General features: G+C 35.3%; 1 protein-coding gene across 18 annotated transcripts in view; it reads right to left on the bottom strand.

Annotated features, from left to right (window-relative positions):
- PTPRK (protein tyrosine phosphatase receptor type K) overlaps positions 1 to 16,663 on the bottom strand; it is a 553,640-nt gene that overhangs the window by 339,258 nt on the left and 197,719 nt on the right. For all 18 annotated transcript variants that reach the window (XM_017958332.2, XM_017958334.2, XM_017958333.2 and 15 more), the window contains exon 3: positions 15,698 to 15,969. In XM_017958332.2, coding sequence (XP_017813821.1) covers positions 15,698 to 15,969 — 272 coding nt within the window. The remainder of the gene's footprint in view (positions 1 to 15,697; positions 15,970 to 16,663) is intronic.

Here is a 16,663-nt window from a genome sequence, read left to right as displayed (position 1 = left end):
AAAAATAAGCCCAAGCTAAGACGAGCATGTATTATTGTCAAATGATTACTATCTAGACTAGAAAAGAAGGCTTCCAAATTGATAAGAAACAGATAAACCAATAGATAACTGAGCAAAAGACATAAATGAAAATCTGACAGGAGTAGAAACACAAACAATAAATATTTGAAAACATGCTCAACCTCAATGACAGTCAGAAAAAATTCAAATTTGGACCACAATATTATCCTTACCTAATAGGAAAAACAATCTGAAAATGTGCAAATAAATACCAAGGGTTACTCAGCATACGCATCAATAGAAATGCATAGTGCCAACTGGAATGCCAATTGTTCAATCATTTTGGCAAACAACTTAGAGTCAACTTATCAAGTTGAATACATAAACCACATGACTTAGCAATATCACTACTTAGCAATATCATACACATGTACGTGAATGCTCATAACAATATTTTTTAAAATATTACCACTAGAAAACCAGGAAACAACCCAAATATCCATAGACAAATGACTGAATAATCAATTTTAGCTTATTCAAAAACAGAATGCTATACAACACTGAAAAAAATGATTACCACTACATAAAAATCCTGGATGTTGACTGGGAAAAAAAATCGAGTAGCCAAAAAAATATACAAATCATGATATCATTTATAAAGCATTTGTTAATTGTATAAAACAAAATATTTGTTTAAAGTAAATTAAAGAAAAAAGAAACAAAATGATGAACAAAAAATTCAAAATACTACATTCCTTGGTATAGAAGGAAAGTTTTAATGGAGAGAAACTTTTAGGAAATTCTGGTGAGATTAAGTTGATTTCCATAAAACATACATATATTATTATTCTTTATATTTCCTGATTAGTCATGTATTATAAAATATTTCACCAAAAATAAATATTAATAAAAGAAAACTGAATACATGAACTGCCTGCATTCAGAGGAAAGTTTTTTAAAAAGGAGAAAAAAGAGAAAATGATCAAAAAAGTTTACCAAAAAATAAAGGGTAGTGCAGGCTTTTAGATCTAAGGAAAGAAGGAGAGTCCAATAATCTCAAACATTACATGGAAGACAAGGGGAATAAAGACTTGGGAAAAGTCAGAGATACCTCATCAGAAGACAGAAATTTTCAGGTGTGTGAAAGGAATAGCAACCAAGTTACAAGACAATAATTGGAAATGAACTAGAAGCGTTAAGTAAAAACCACCCTACGAAGTCTAGCTATGAAGAACACATGTCCAGAAAGACAGGACAAAGTTTTTCACTGTCCTTCTGGACATCAATTCTTCATAAGTTTCATAAACTTTCAACAAGTTTTGCAGCTGAATGAAACCTTTACATATTTGCAGAGAGACAGGTAGGAATCAGTGGACACATGGTGTACACTGGAGTAGGCCTGGAGAAAAGAATCAAAGATGCAGGAGAAGGCAGATCATTGTTAAGGTTACATGCCACTTTTAAATAAATAATATTGTAAATGATAGGGTTGCTATTCTCTACATTAAATGCCTCACCACTCAATAGTCAAGCCAATAGGTTATCAATTACAACCCTGCTAGAGAACAACTTCTTAGTTCAAAGATTTAACATTTCTCATTCTTTTTTCACTTACCACACAGTCTAATCCAACTGAGCATTCACTAGACCTTTTTAAAAACTGAGACCAACTAAAGGACATGGTACAGGCATCACCTCTCCTACTCTCCAATTCTCTTAACCTCTGGTGCAAGAACAAAATCTTTTCCTAATAGGGACATGGTTCCTCTTGGAAGAGGAGTGGGAAGTGAAAGTTAGGGTGTAAATGGGATTTCCTGGAACAAAGCTGAAGGCAGAGAGGGGTGGGAGAGCCTAGAGTCCAGGAGTAATCAAAAATCAATGCAGATCATCTAGACTGTAGGGAAGCATTAGAGACCAGACACAGGAGTCCTGGTCTGCAACCACGGTTCGGACCCTACACAAGGCAATGGCCATGCTGAAATGTGGTAGCTGCTACATAAAGCAGCTTGCTGACCTCCCCTCGCTGGAGTTACTGCCGCCGAAGTCTGTTACATCAGCAGCTGAAATAACTTCACATCAGCCTCTTTGTTTTATATTACAGAAGGAGAGAACCTTAAAAACACTTAAGAATTAAATAATGATGTGTGGCCAGGTTGTAATAAGAAGTACAAATGCCACTCTAATTCATATTTTCCAAACCATTCTCTCTGAGTTAAAATATTCAGGTTTTTAAATTTCTCCTTCTCATGGTTAATAAATTAACACCATTTTTATAGAAAATTTCCAATTCTCCTTGGTACCAGTTCACTCCCTCCCAACAATATGATCACAAATAATGGTTTAAATAATCTCCCTAATCCACTCTCTTTCTAGTAGAGGTAATAAGATTGAAAAATAATATGAAAAGTTCCAGTCTCGGTGCCTACAAAAAAAATGCCATCCATTTGTATGAAGGCTAATCAGAAATGCAAAGGTACTGGACAATGAGCAGCTTTTCTCTTATATCTTTCTTTTAGAAGCTTAGTGAGCTACTCTGTCTTCACCCAACAAGCACATGCTTTATTCAGTTAGTTACAGATGACCAAGTTTTGACTTAGATAACAGGGGAAGTAGATTGTGCCCTCTTTCTCTCTGATTTCTGGTCACTCCATAAGATAGCTGATAGACATACACGGTCTCAACGAGTGTAGAGATGATTTGTTAAGGAGGATTTATTAGCTGAGGTGAGAGGATTGTTTCTGCAACATGAGCTCTCTCTGAACTAGAGTGAGACCCAAGGCTGAAACTCAATACAGGGCATAACCTCTTGACAAGGGTAGTCCACTAAATTTCAGTTAGCAGAGTGATAACTAAGAAGCAGAGGATAACGTTGCCTTCTGTATCCTTTGCCTGATGTTTTTCCAAAAAAAAAGAACTCTGAACAAGGAAGATCCAGAAACAAACTCATTTAAAAATGCTGTACCTTACACAACTCAGGCCCATAACTAAATAACTCAACTGGCTCCAAATTGGGAAGCAAATGGCAATAAAAAAGCAGAAAGGACCTTTTGCTGCACTGTGAAGGCAGCCCACTGACAATTCTCAGAGGCAAGCGGCACCGCAAAAAGGAACTCTCAACATGAACAAGGAGCTTCCTGCTGCCAATCAATGGGGTACTCTTGGCTGTACGCTGAGTGAATGCCATTTATTAACTGGGCTGCATTAAAACCAGCAGGTCCATTTGTGAACAGCAACCCACTTTATTTTCCAGGAGATCTTGGGGGAGTAGCATGCCCTTCTATGGCACAATGAATCTTACTTGGCATACTGGACATAGAACTTGTCCGACTTGGAACCACTTGGTACTTAAAGCAAATAAAGGATTAGAACATCCAGGTGTAGGAGATTAAGGACTTAACAGGCAGATGGAGGAGAAGAGCATAATCTGGACATCCTTCAGCCTTTATTGTAAGGGAAAGTTCCCCCGGGATCCCAGCAGAAAGAACAAAACTTGAACAAAATTTAGCAATTCTGTTGACAAAATAATCTTTGAACAGACTTTTAAAAAACATTAGTTTGTATGCCAAAAACCTGATTACCTTTCATAACAAAATAAATAATTCTCTACCCAAGAGAAAGGGAACTAAGTAACAAAAATATGACTTGCCCTCCACAGGTCATCATCTAAAAATGTGAACAGTGCAACTTCATGGGTCTAGTTCGTACAGAGAGGGTTTGAATTGTGCAGTGCGCGGATGTCCAGTAAATGCTGTGTTATGGGCCCCCTTTGATCTGCTAAATTCAGTCATCAGATTGACTTATAAAAATCATCACTGTCACCACATTGTTCTGCTGATTAGCGTCTTCTGAGTGGTCCAAGCACCGAGGAGTCAGACAAATCTCCCACCCCAGATTTGGAAACTTCTCAACAAGGTACAACTTATTCAGCATACCCCTTCCCTCCTCATTTCAAGACCCTCCATGCGGGCCAGAGAGAGCAGTATGGCTGTCCCCTTACACAGTATGATCGTTCTCATTTCTGACTGCCTGAGACTGCTATCTAAGCCTTATAATTGGGAAACCTCAAGTGCCTTTTACTCCTGCCTTTACACACCCACCATTTTTATGCCCACTACGGTAGCTCAATTTTGTAAGAGACAGGGTCTTGCTATGTTGCCCAGGCTGATTAGAACTCCTGGGTTCAAGCAATCCTCCTGCCTCAGCCTCTCGAGTACCAGATCAATTTTTATCGGATCCCAGAGCCCACATGTTTCTTCCTTCTTGGAGCTCCCTTATTAGTACTGTTTTCTCTGCAATATTAATATTTTAATCCTTTTCCTTCCCATCTAAGGGTCATGACCAACACTCCTATCACAAAAAAACAGGTTAACAGGAGGAAAACATAACAAATTTATTTGATCATAGTTTACATAACACAGGAGCCTTCAGAAGGAAAACCCAAAAATATGGCAAAAAATCAGTTTTTATGCTTAGTTTCAATGTTGTATGGACACTCATGTAGAAATATGATTTCACATGAAGAGTAGGATCTAATCAATGCTAGTAGACTGAGGTGGGGAAACCCAGCAAGGCCTGTCCACATTCTTCTTGGCCACTTTGTGCAGCATTTCTTCCTTCTGGGTACAGGGCAGAACCCTTTCTAGGATTTGGGTCTTTTGACCTACATGCAAACAAGATAGGTCAGATAATTTCTTCGTGGCCAGTTATTTCACAGAAAGGCAGGTGAAAGTTAGAGCAATTGTGTTCAGGGGTTATGGCTGGCTTTGAAGAAAAAGAGAGGTTCTGGTTTCTATGCCCTGCCATGGGGAAGAGGTTCCTGTAGAAGCCAACTATAGTTTCAGTGGCTAGCCTTGGGGGAGTAGAAGTGAGAGACAGGAGGGAAGGAGAAGGTCAGAGAGAAACTTTTATTTCTGAAACTGCTCTGGAGGCTTTCATTTTGGAGATTGTTTTCTGAGCCCCAACAACTCTTTGGACATTTAATGAAACAAAATACAAGGCTGCCAATGTGGATGTTTTATCTCTCTCTGAAGACTTTCTTCCCCTCGTTGTTTAATTATGGCATTTTCAAATATTAGGAGTTAGTGATAATAGTATAACCAAGTCTTATTTAACCATCATTTTCCATTAAAAATTATCGATGTATGGGCAATTGTCTTAGTGGATTTTATATTCCCTAAGGAAAAGTATAAAATTGTTTTCATACTTTTTTGCTGGTTTTGTCCCCAAACCCAGACTAGTGCTAAGCGTATAGTAAAAACTCAGCACGTGGTTGTGGAAATGAATTGAACTTCAGTTCACCAAAGTTCTGAGCATTCCATGAAGTATTCAGCTACATTCAATCAAATCTTGGATACACAACCCATGAAACCATTCAGTGTTCTTAAAGAAACATTAACAAATAATATGAAAGAATAAGTCCCCTGAGAAAGTGTATGGATATAAAATAATTCTAACTTTACTCTTATACCATCATTGAATACTTAATCAGCAAGCCAATTTTCTTTTGACACCAAGACTGGAAAATCATCATCAATATACAGCCTGGCACAGGAGAGAGGGACTAGAATTTCACAGGAGAGAGGAAAGCTAGCTCTATTCTCACTAGAAACATGACCTTAAGCAAGTCACTTATCCTCTCTCAGCCCTTATTTCTAAAATAAAAATAGTTGTACTTTTCCCAGTGACCCCACAGTGCTATTGTGAGAATGATTTTTTTAAATTTATACAATTGCTTTCTGAAATGCAAAGCACCTAACTGTCTTTTTGCCTTTATGGGACACCCAGACCTTTTTAAAAGAGGGCCTATAATACTATTGGAGGAAAAATACCTGAAATACATATAACAAGCAAAATGTCTAATGAGCAACGCAGGCCACACACATCCAAGGAGAAGGGAGTGACCACTGAGTGTGGAGGTGTTAAGCAAAGACTACATGGTAGAAGTGGACATAAAGTTGGGTCTTAAAGGACAAACAGAACTTGGACAAGGGAAAGGAAGAAACAAAGCCATTTCAGGACATATATACATTACATCCCACAAAAAAAAAGAATGGTAGAAAGATTGGAGTAGTTGTCTGACACTAAATGATGAAGGACCTCAAACAAAGGCTGAGTGTTTTGACTTTAAAAGAAACACTGGCAAAATCTGAGGAGCTCGATATCAGCAAATTAGCATCCCCCAACAAGTAATTGACTTATAATAGATTTTAAGGTGAGAGAAAATAGGAAATTACCGTTATCAAGACCAGACACAATCAGAGGTGGAAGCAGAGTAAACAGTAAAAAAAGACTAAAGAAAAATATAAATGGGAAGCACGTACAAGATAAGACTAAGAATGAGTAAATAGGGTCCCTTGATAAAAATTATCTGAAAGCATTAGGATTCTTTCCTCAGATTGCAAAGCTCTACATAACTGGAATCTGCCCATCTCATCTTGAAACAGGTAACCTTTGACCTCTGTACCAATCTCTGTCCCTCTGCAATGCCAATTTCCTTCCATATTTAGGTCCTTGGTTTTTTTCTGTCTCTGACGTGTTTCCCCTGATCTCTGCATGCCTAGTTCGTTTTTCTCATTCAGATCTCCAGGTGACAGTTCTTTCTAGACCACCTGGTCTAATGCAGTTTCTAAGACTTCTGCTCTCATATTTTTTTAATTTTAATTATTTCTTTAACACTTACTGTATTCTAATCTTTTTCTCATTTATTTATCCAGATTTTCTCCCCCACGAGCTCTGACCCCTAGAGTAGAATTCCTGGGACTATAGGATCCTTGAGACTTATTCAGCATTGTCCAACCCCAGCACCCAGAAGGGTGCCTGGCATGGATTAGGTTGCTCAATATCCACTCACCAAATGGATAAAATAAATAAGTCAGTACAGCAGTCCTTCAGAGAGAAAGTGTTTCTGTTTTATTCAGATCTAATTGGGTCCTGTGCCTTCTTTAGGCTGGGAATTCCTCTTCCCTTAAATGCTGTGAGTGATTCCCAAATCTTTTCAATTCTGTCTCTTTTCTACTTAACTAGGTCTAGTTGGTGTCTGTAATTTTTAAATAAGAGCTTTAAATAGACAACTTTGTGAACCTAATAAATCACAGTAGACTAGCTATCATCCCATATTGCAGGGACTGAAACTCAAGAAGTCCCACAACATAGTCACTCAATGAGCAAGGAGGCCTTGACAGAATGGACATGAACACGTGACAATGGATAGTAAACACAGGTCACATGACAACTAATCGAAACCTTTACCCAATATACAAAATGGCCTCTACGTTTTTCTCCAACACCATTAAAAAAAAAAAGCAAAAAGAAAAGGAGAGCTTCTACTTCTAATTCTCACACATCATGTCACAATGTCTAATATATGTACCAGAAAAACAATTATTTGGTTATCTTTATTGTCCTGCTTACAATGGGTCTCACTCCATACCCACAAGACACAGAAAGAGGGGACTAAATGAAAGAAAAAACAAACAAACAAACAAACAACCAAAAACAAAACACAGAAATTCATCTTGGTGTTTATGGAGCTAAACTGACTTCATCTCTTTGTAAGTCTTATATTACTAAAGTTTACAACCAAACCAAAAGTGTCTTTTAACAAATATAAGCCCAGAGAACCACGCTGTTTTTAATTATTATATTTGTGATGTTGTTGCAAAATGTCAGGATCTAAAGCTTTTTAAGCTTGCACCAAACTTTGTCTCTAGGTTCTAGAAATGTTTTGCTCTTTATTACTTTATTGAATTATTACTTGGTATAAATTTGACTATAGACCTTATTTTTAAACATAAAATGAGAATTGATTTACTGCTTCCAGAGGACTGAGAAGAATGATTTTTTTAACAGATCATTCAAAGAATATTAAGAATCTAATTCTCATAAGGGAATTCCAGTGGTGTGTGCAATGACTATTTATAATTAAATGCAGAAATAACATGTAGTAGCTAGTTTTATAATGACAGTTTTAAGAACACCTTTTGAAAATCAAGACAGCTAAAATTAACTATAAATTGTCCACTAGATTATAGAAGTAAAATTTAGTGTCCAAAGTTTGTTTTCCTTCATATTCTAACCCTACTAACAACAGAATAGATTCTATGTAATATTATGTAAAGAATAATAAAATTGAAAAGACTACAAATGTCTGACATTTGCTGTACATTTCCTTCTTCCCACATTCTCTCAAATTAAAAATGTATTTATTTTCCAAGAATTGAAACTGAAATCACCACAGCACAAAAGTTTTTAGATAAAATGTTTTTAAGTAAAAAACATATTCATTTTTGTTTTTCCCTTATAACACCAATATTTTGTTCACATATTATATATAGACTAAAGTGAAGAAAAATCAGTCTTTGAAATGAAAATGGACAAAGAGTTCACCCAGAAATTTAAGTTGTTCAAAAACTGGAAAGCCCTAAAACTAGACCAATTCCAATTAACTATCAAAGTCAGCAGACAACATAATTGAAGAAAAAATTAATTTTAAATTGTTATCTATTTGTCATGTATTATATGAAATGGTATAGCATTGTCAGAAACAGCATTTAAACTGATTAGAAGGAAACGTTTCTCACATTTATCTGCCTGATCAATTTATGCTAAATAATTAATAAAGAAGTATGCAAAACAAGAAATCAGAAATGTATTTTTTCAGATTCAGCAAACCGAAGTGAGTGCTAGTTGAGTACATAAGCAAAGAACTGGCATCTCTTCCACTGCTCCTTTTAGCATTTGCCTTCCTCATTCCCCTTAGATAAGACAAACTCCTAAGTAAGAAAAAAATCATGCATTGAACAAACAATGCTTATTTCTCCTGACCGCTCATTATTTTTCAGTTACTAAAAGGGAATTGAACTAATTTATGGAAATGTTTCTCAAAAGAAACAATGAAAGGTACTGTGGCAGCTCCCACCACCCTATATAAAAGCAGTATGACTGAGCAGAATAAAAAGAGGCTTATTACATATTTACAGTAATTGTTCTGTTAACTATCAGGACTCTTTTGTTCATCAGTTAAAATTTATTTACACAACCATAAGTTTCATCAATGAATCAACAATAACCATTTAAGGTCAAAGTAGAGCAGACATTTTGTAATAAAAGCAAATCACCATCAGGAACCAGAGACCAGTCACCTTCACAGGGTTCTAAGTTTTAAGAAAATAATAACTACAATAATATGAGGGCCTTCTCAACCCATTTGGGGTACTCTATTTGCAACAAAGAGAATTGTGATCAAATAAAAGGTATTTTGTCAGTGTAAAAATAAGCCACAATGACCATGTTAGGTAAATCCTGTTGCCGTAACTAAAATAAGTCTATCTAGTTGTGGCTAACTTCAGAAGTCACTGATATAGCTAAAGACCAAACTCATAAAAATCATACTATTTTACTAAAGACAAAAAATGAGAAATAATATTGCTGCACCACTAAATAAGCACAACTTCAACTGTGCATGAAGGTAAGAAACATTTACTTAGCACACGATCAAATATTAATACAAATAAAAGATGACAAACACGAAAGTTTCCAGCCTAGTATCCCACACACAGTAGATACCCAATAGATCATCTTTCCTTCCTTGCTTTCTAGCCCCTTTGGTCAGTGATCCACTGTCTTACCGACCTATTTACATTTTCAAGTATGTAAGTGTGTCTTCTCTCTCCAACTACATTGAAAAATAAAAATTGCTTCATTCATTGATAGATACATATTTTTTTAATTCTACCATATGTCTTACATGTGCTACCCACAAACAGTATGTGCTGACAGGTAGTATTGCTCGAAAGCTTAAGACACAACATGAAGTATAACATTGCTTTTGGCTGTGCAGGAGAATATTCATCTAAAAATTCTTTGAATAATAGTTTTATTATTATTATTATTATTATTATTATTACTTTGAGAATAGGACCCAGGCTCCTTGAAAGCCTTCTTCTGTCACCCTCAGTTTGTCAGCTATTTCCTTCCTCACAGTTACAAAATGACCACAATGGCACCAAGAGCCATGTTCTCATACAACAGCACTCTCTTTAGGATCAGGGAGTAACATCATTCCCAGAAGTTTCCTGGCAGAATTTCTTTCCTAACTAATGGACCTGAACTGTGTCACATATAGTCATCCTTACCTACAAAGAAGCTGGGAAAGCAAGTAAGCTGATTGGAACTCCTGCCACTATGAAAGAAAGCGAGGAGAATGACTAATAAATAGACAACAAACAATATCCGCAACACTGCTATACAAGATCATGAGCAGAGTCACTTACAATGCTTATGCAGGAAGTTACCTCTATATGATATATCCAGAGAAAAAAAAATCCTGCTGCTTGCCTTTCTAAAGTGGGTCTCTATATGGATGAATGCAGATCAGCAAAAAAATTGGAAGAGTTCTGAGAGCTATGGCAGAGGAGGGACATCCCCTCTTTTTACTTTTTGCATGGATGGTTTTTACTCTTTGCATGGATGGTTCATGAGTATGTTCTTCTTACATAGGCTACTGCGCCTGAAGATCAATCTTTTAGAGGTTTTTTATTCAAGTAAAAATGGTCACTTGGTTTAACCTCAATCTTTTCAGATCCAAAGCCAGTAGAATCTCTGGAGTATAACAATCTTTCTACTGCCAAAATATCAATATAATATACATTAATATAACCCTTTTAAAAGGAGACAAAAACAGAAAATCTCATGCCTGTCAATTCTTACTTTTTTTTCAAACCGATGGAAAAATGTTAAGAAGAAAATGCATCGCAAAAGTTGTGTTTGTTTCTCCATGTATTGGGGGAGAAAAAGGCACTTTCTGCTATATTATCACATTCTAATTTCTGGCCAAACCCCTGTAGTTTTCATCACGCATCATTTTTGTGATTAATGATGTGCACCCAGTTAATGGAAAACAGCAGATTAGGTTTCCACTAATAGTTTTGCAAGTTACATACGTCTGCCTGCCTCATTTAGTAACAACCTCACTGTTCAGTAAGAAAGTATGGATTTAATCCCAAAGCAGAACTTAGTTTTATGAATACAAGACAGGTCAGACTTCCAGAGTGGAGAAAATTATGCTTTTAGAGGTATGCTGATCTTCAGCTGAAATTTAACATGGAGATGACACCTAAGGATTTGCGGGGTTTTCCCTATTTACTTCTATTTAGCAATCAATATACGAATCTACAGTACTTATTTGTGGCCTATAAAATACATAGAATAGCATCTTTCAACCATAGCAACTAAAACAAATGTAATACGATAATTTCTATAATTAGTATACTAAGCTGAAAAGACATCGATTGTTCTGAAAACATAGGTGAAAAACAGTTTGTTCCTTATATGTTAGTGGATCACTGCGATGATTATGTCAAAAAGCAAAATTTACATTTGCTGGTTCTAAGTGATTGTAATTTACAAAAAAAAAAAAAAATACACAGTACAGTGGAAAGCATCTAGGAATAGAGGAATTGACAGAAAAGAATTCTAGTCTCATTTCCACTTCAAATTACTTTAGAAACTAAACTATCTTTTGTTTTTGCTCTCCCCACTACATTTTATATTTACCTCTCTCATGCCATTTAACCATCGCTATGGTATTTCAAGTTATATCTATGTATATCTCACATTTCCCATCTGGACTAGCCTCCTTAAGAGCAGAGTAAACATCTGATTTACATTTTTATCTTCTACAGTGCAAAGCTAGACTGCAAACTTCATGAGAAAAGGGACTTGCTTGTGTACCCCCAAGAGTTAGCATGATGTGACCTCACAGTATGTGTCTAATAGTAGATGTTACAATAAATAAAAAACTTGAAAAGAATGCCGTGCTTTCAAAATAAAAGAAAATGGGGATACTCTTTAAGAACCACACTAAGCTAATTAATACCAACAAGTTAGGGAATGATCCAAAAATTTCAAAAGAAGAAACTAAACAAAAAATACAAATGGACAATGACTAGCAAATTTGTTAAGCAGATCAAGATTATATCACTACTGTGACAAAAAGGAAAAACTAAACTAAATGTGTCAATGACTCCCAACACTTACTACAATTTCAAATTACTTTGCCTTTGTGATTTTCTGTGCAAAGTCTTCACCCTGTGTACATTGATCCTTCCTCATCAATCTTCAAGAGAAGATTCAAATATCAAACCTCCATCAAATTTTTGTTTCTTCCTTGATTCTCCTGGACAGAAGAATAATCTCTCTATTCTTTAAACTTCCAAAACGGTTTATCTATGCTTCTCTACTAAAATATAGCACTTATTTTTTTTTTGTTTCCACAGCACCATGCAATCAAGGCTAAGAACAAAATAAAATGACTACAGCTTACAAAAATAAAGAACATAAAGCAATAATAACAGTGACCTTTGAAAGCTATTCTTTTTTTAACTAGGTATTTTTAACCTATATTACTTAATATATCACATACTTCAATATCATGAAGTTTAGCTGGTAGAGTGTCTAAGCAAGCAGTACTTCAGAATTTGCATTTTGTCATAATTTTCTCCCAATCTTAATAATAAATATGCCTTTTAGTTATTGAGAAATTTATTGAGGCAAGTCCTAGAATTGATAAAGCAAAGAAAAATTTACAACTGAACATATCCCTCTGCGAAAATGTTGTCAAGGCAAAGAATGCCCTTGACTTGCTAAAAGATGGCTGGAATGAAAAACACAATCTGCTATTCGACAGAGCCAGTATTCTCACCCATTCCTGAGTTGGAAAAGCCTTGAAGAAGAACAATTATTTTACGAACAGATCTCCATAAATCATGATGAAAACAAAGTTAAAGTATGAAATACTAAATAATGAAATCCAATGGATCAATTCATGGTTAAGTCTGTCCACATTCTGAAGTTAATTCATTTGGGCAAGTCTAATAAGATGTTCAACACATGAAGTTAGTTGTTTCACAGGGGTCACAGCTAAATTGTTTTATGGTCAAGGCAGTCAGATGGTTTTGTTTCTTCACTAAGGATAACATTATTTTATTTAATATGTTTTTACTTAAAAATTTAACAAAAATTATATGAAATATTTCTGAAAATTTATCCAGCTATTTGAACTGGCTTAATAAGAGAGAAAAGGAACTTCAAACGGTAAGTTTGTCCCCAAAAAGCAAGTCTGACACATACCTCTGTATACATAGGAGGTGGTTCCTTTCTTACACAAGAATAGAAATCAAGCCTCCAAATTTCCCTGATGGAATCTCAAAACTGGCCTCCAATATCTGGTATTTAAAGCAGTTGAGTTTCTCTTTAAATATAGAGACGTCAGCACCTAAAACACCCATCAAAAAATTCTACTATGTTTTGCCAGCAAACCAGTACTTACCAAACACTTGACAGGATTTGACTTTGAAAGCTATCAAAATGTATGGGAGATTTAATGTTTTTCATGTTACTTTCCAAGAGCAAAAAAAGCACATAAATATAGTTTATGTTATGTTGGTTGTTTTCTAATAACTAATGTACAGGTACAACTAATAATCTAAATGATTAAATTGATGAAAACATCAATCAAGTAATTTACTGAGCACTAAGCACATGAATAAAAAGTACTCTGTTGTTTGCTCTCATTGATTAAGCTTTGCAGGTTAAGGAAAAATATGTGAGAGCAAAATAATCACTTAAGAAATAATCTATGGCTCAAATTTTAATCTGCAACAATGAGACATTTACCCATAGCTTCCATGTATTTATTTAGTCATCATTTTCTCTGACAAAACATCTCCAAAATGATGTCACTGGGAAGGCTGAAACTCACCCAGGCACTTTTTGCACTTCTTGCTTAAATACACCACAAGCACATATAATGAAGGGGGTTTTGTCATGCAAAATGAGACTGAACAAAGAATTATTAATCCTGTTCAAAGTACTGTAACTTAACAGTAGAATTAACACCACAGTAATCTGTGCCATAAGAAAATGTTATTAACATCAGTGATTCAAAGATAGATCTTTAACAACTTAGAAAAAATAACTACATGTATGTTATTTCTTAGTTAACAGGAAAGAGAAATATATCATAGATATATTACTTGCTGGATTTATCAACAGTTACTTCTATGTTGTTATTGTTGTTGTTTTAAAGTACAACTGACAGTCTGATTCCTTAAAGAACTATCTACACAGGAAACAAGTTGTGAACAGGGTTGAATACAGGCAATCTGACTTCAAAACCCACATTTTTAATGAGTCTGCTAGATTAATTTTTATTGGGGGTTTTAATTTGTTTTGTGGAAGCTGACTCTATTGATAATTTTATTCTGCTGAATCAGAACTTCTTTCTAGTGCTATGTTAAGCTCCTATGACAGATTCTCATGAAATCAGTATAATGACAATGCATTGTGAGAGTGACCTGGTGATGACAGCCATCAACCCACTTTTGTCAGAGTTGAGCCCACTGATCTTGCAACAAGTGCTCTAGCATTCGTTTTACACACTCCCATCCACCTACCTACCATATCATATATGCAGCCCTCCTGGGGCTGTGGACCCTGAAAAAGCAGATGGCTCTCCCAGACTGAAGAGAAACATCCTTATGCTCCGGAATAACAGAATCAACTAGTACCTAATGAAAATCCATTGAAAACTCAATAAACAGATAACCTTGAACTGAAAATCTTACCTGTGGAACCATGCCTACAATGTAGGAGGCTTTTAATAAAACAGAAAACTCAACTCAAAATAAAGCAATTAAAGCAAAGCATTTCTTTTTTCCCCTTCAAGAATAAAGACAAACCTCACTTAAAGAAATAATTCATTTTTAAAAGGCAGAAATAAAACTATTAGTTTATATACTGCTTGCTGACCATCATAAAATATACTTTTACATAAATGTATTCTCATTAGGCTTTATAATAAGCTACAAATAAACAAGTCCTTTAAAAGTTTAAGGTCTAACACCAGATTGACCTTTTAAAGAAATAACAGTATCCAGGGACTGAATCTCATAGTAGGATTACTGAACAAACTCTCCAAACTAGTAAATGAACCTTTTTTCGTTAAGAGTATATAAACTCAGTCACAGAAACATAAAGTAGGTACTGACACTATTGATCATCTGATTTAATCATAATTCAATGAATCATTTCTGAAATAAACATCCAAGGTTTTGTGAATAACTCATCCTTTTTGGCTTATATTTACGTGTCATTTAATTGACAAAATTTAATTCATTATTCAATTAATTAATCAAAATTAAAATAATTAATGAAAATGCCTCCCCCTTAACATAGTTCATGAAACTCTATATCACATTTATTTCCCAAATGTTACTTTCAAAAAGTCAGTAAATCAGTCCAGTCTGAAGATTACAATAAACTCAAAAAGGCTATTTCTTCCTGAACAAAGCTATAGAAAAGAATCTGTCAATAACTAGCTCTTTGTCAAACCACCAACAAATTCTGGATCTAAACTTGATTTTTTTAACATGTAGAAATATTTTCCCTAGTTTAAAGGTTTTGTGCCAATGTCTCCAAACACTTCCTCATCAACAGGGTGGGGAAGAAAGAGAAGCAATCTCTCATTACCATGGGATGCATATTTATATCTGTGTATGACACTTCCCCAACAATGGGGGTGGGGAAGGCAAGAGGGAACTCTCTCATGACCATGAGATGCATATTTACATTGATGTATTACACATATAGTGAGATCTGATGACATCAAAACATACACCAGAAAAGTACAGATGATTACCTGATATTCATTGGGCCAAAAGGTGCTCACTGCTAGCTCAGCCCGAAGCCAATCTCTACCCGTGAATCCAGTCACATTCCAAATTGGATTGGCAAGAGGTCCTTTATTCACCCTAACTAATATGTTCAAAGTGCCAGGATTCAGTCCTTTCTGGCTATATAATAGGTAACTGAAATCAATGCAGTGAGTGTCGTTCTCCTTCATTGTAGGCAGCTGAAGTCTGGCCTTTTCTCCAGGGTCGTGATCTGAAGAGTCCACTATCATATAGGACCCTGAAATGACATTACAAATAATAATGCTAAAGAGATATATAAGCAAAGGGAACATATAACAACAAAAATAAGCCAATCCATTCTGAACATTAAATTTAACTTAAAAAGACTGTTTTCCAGAACACAGCCATAGAAATATATCAATCAAGTAGATGAACTGAATTCCTACCAGGTAACAGACAGCATTCAAAGTACAAATTATGTATTAATTCATTTAGTCTCCACAACAACCTGTTGTTATCCTATTTTACAAATTAGGAAATTGAGGCACAGTTAGTAACACTCAAAGCTGGGTTCAAATCCAGATCTCACTCTAAATCTCTGGTATTACTGGACACAAGTCTTTTAATATAATATATATATTATATATATATATACACACACACACAACATATACACACACATACACAAAAGTGATACTTTATTGACCTGGTTTACATAGAGGGTACACCTTTATTTTTCATTATCCAGAATATTATTGCAGGGAGATGTGCTTAGAGTGCAGATAATGGAACCATTTCTAATTTCATATTGGAAGATCATCATTTATACAAGTTATGGGATCACTTGTAACATACTAATTTTGAACCTCAGTTCAGGGAATGAGGACACTTTGTAGTGTCAGTATGAGGGCTAAAGTTAAAAATGCATAGAGCTGGCCGTGCGCAGTGGCGCACGCCTGTAATCCCAGCAC

The sequence above is a fragment of the Papio anubis genome, chromosome 6, assembly GCF_008728515.1.
Source record: "Papio anubis isolate 15944 chromosome 6, Panubis1.0, whole genome shotgun sequence".
Classification (NCBI taxonomy): domain Eukaryota; kingdom Metazoa; phylum Chordata; class Mammalia; order Primates; family Cercopithecidae; genus Papio; species Papio anubis.
The sequence above is the reverse complement of the archived record's forward strand: the minus strand, read 5'-3'. Positions and strand labels throughout refer to the sequence as shown.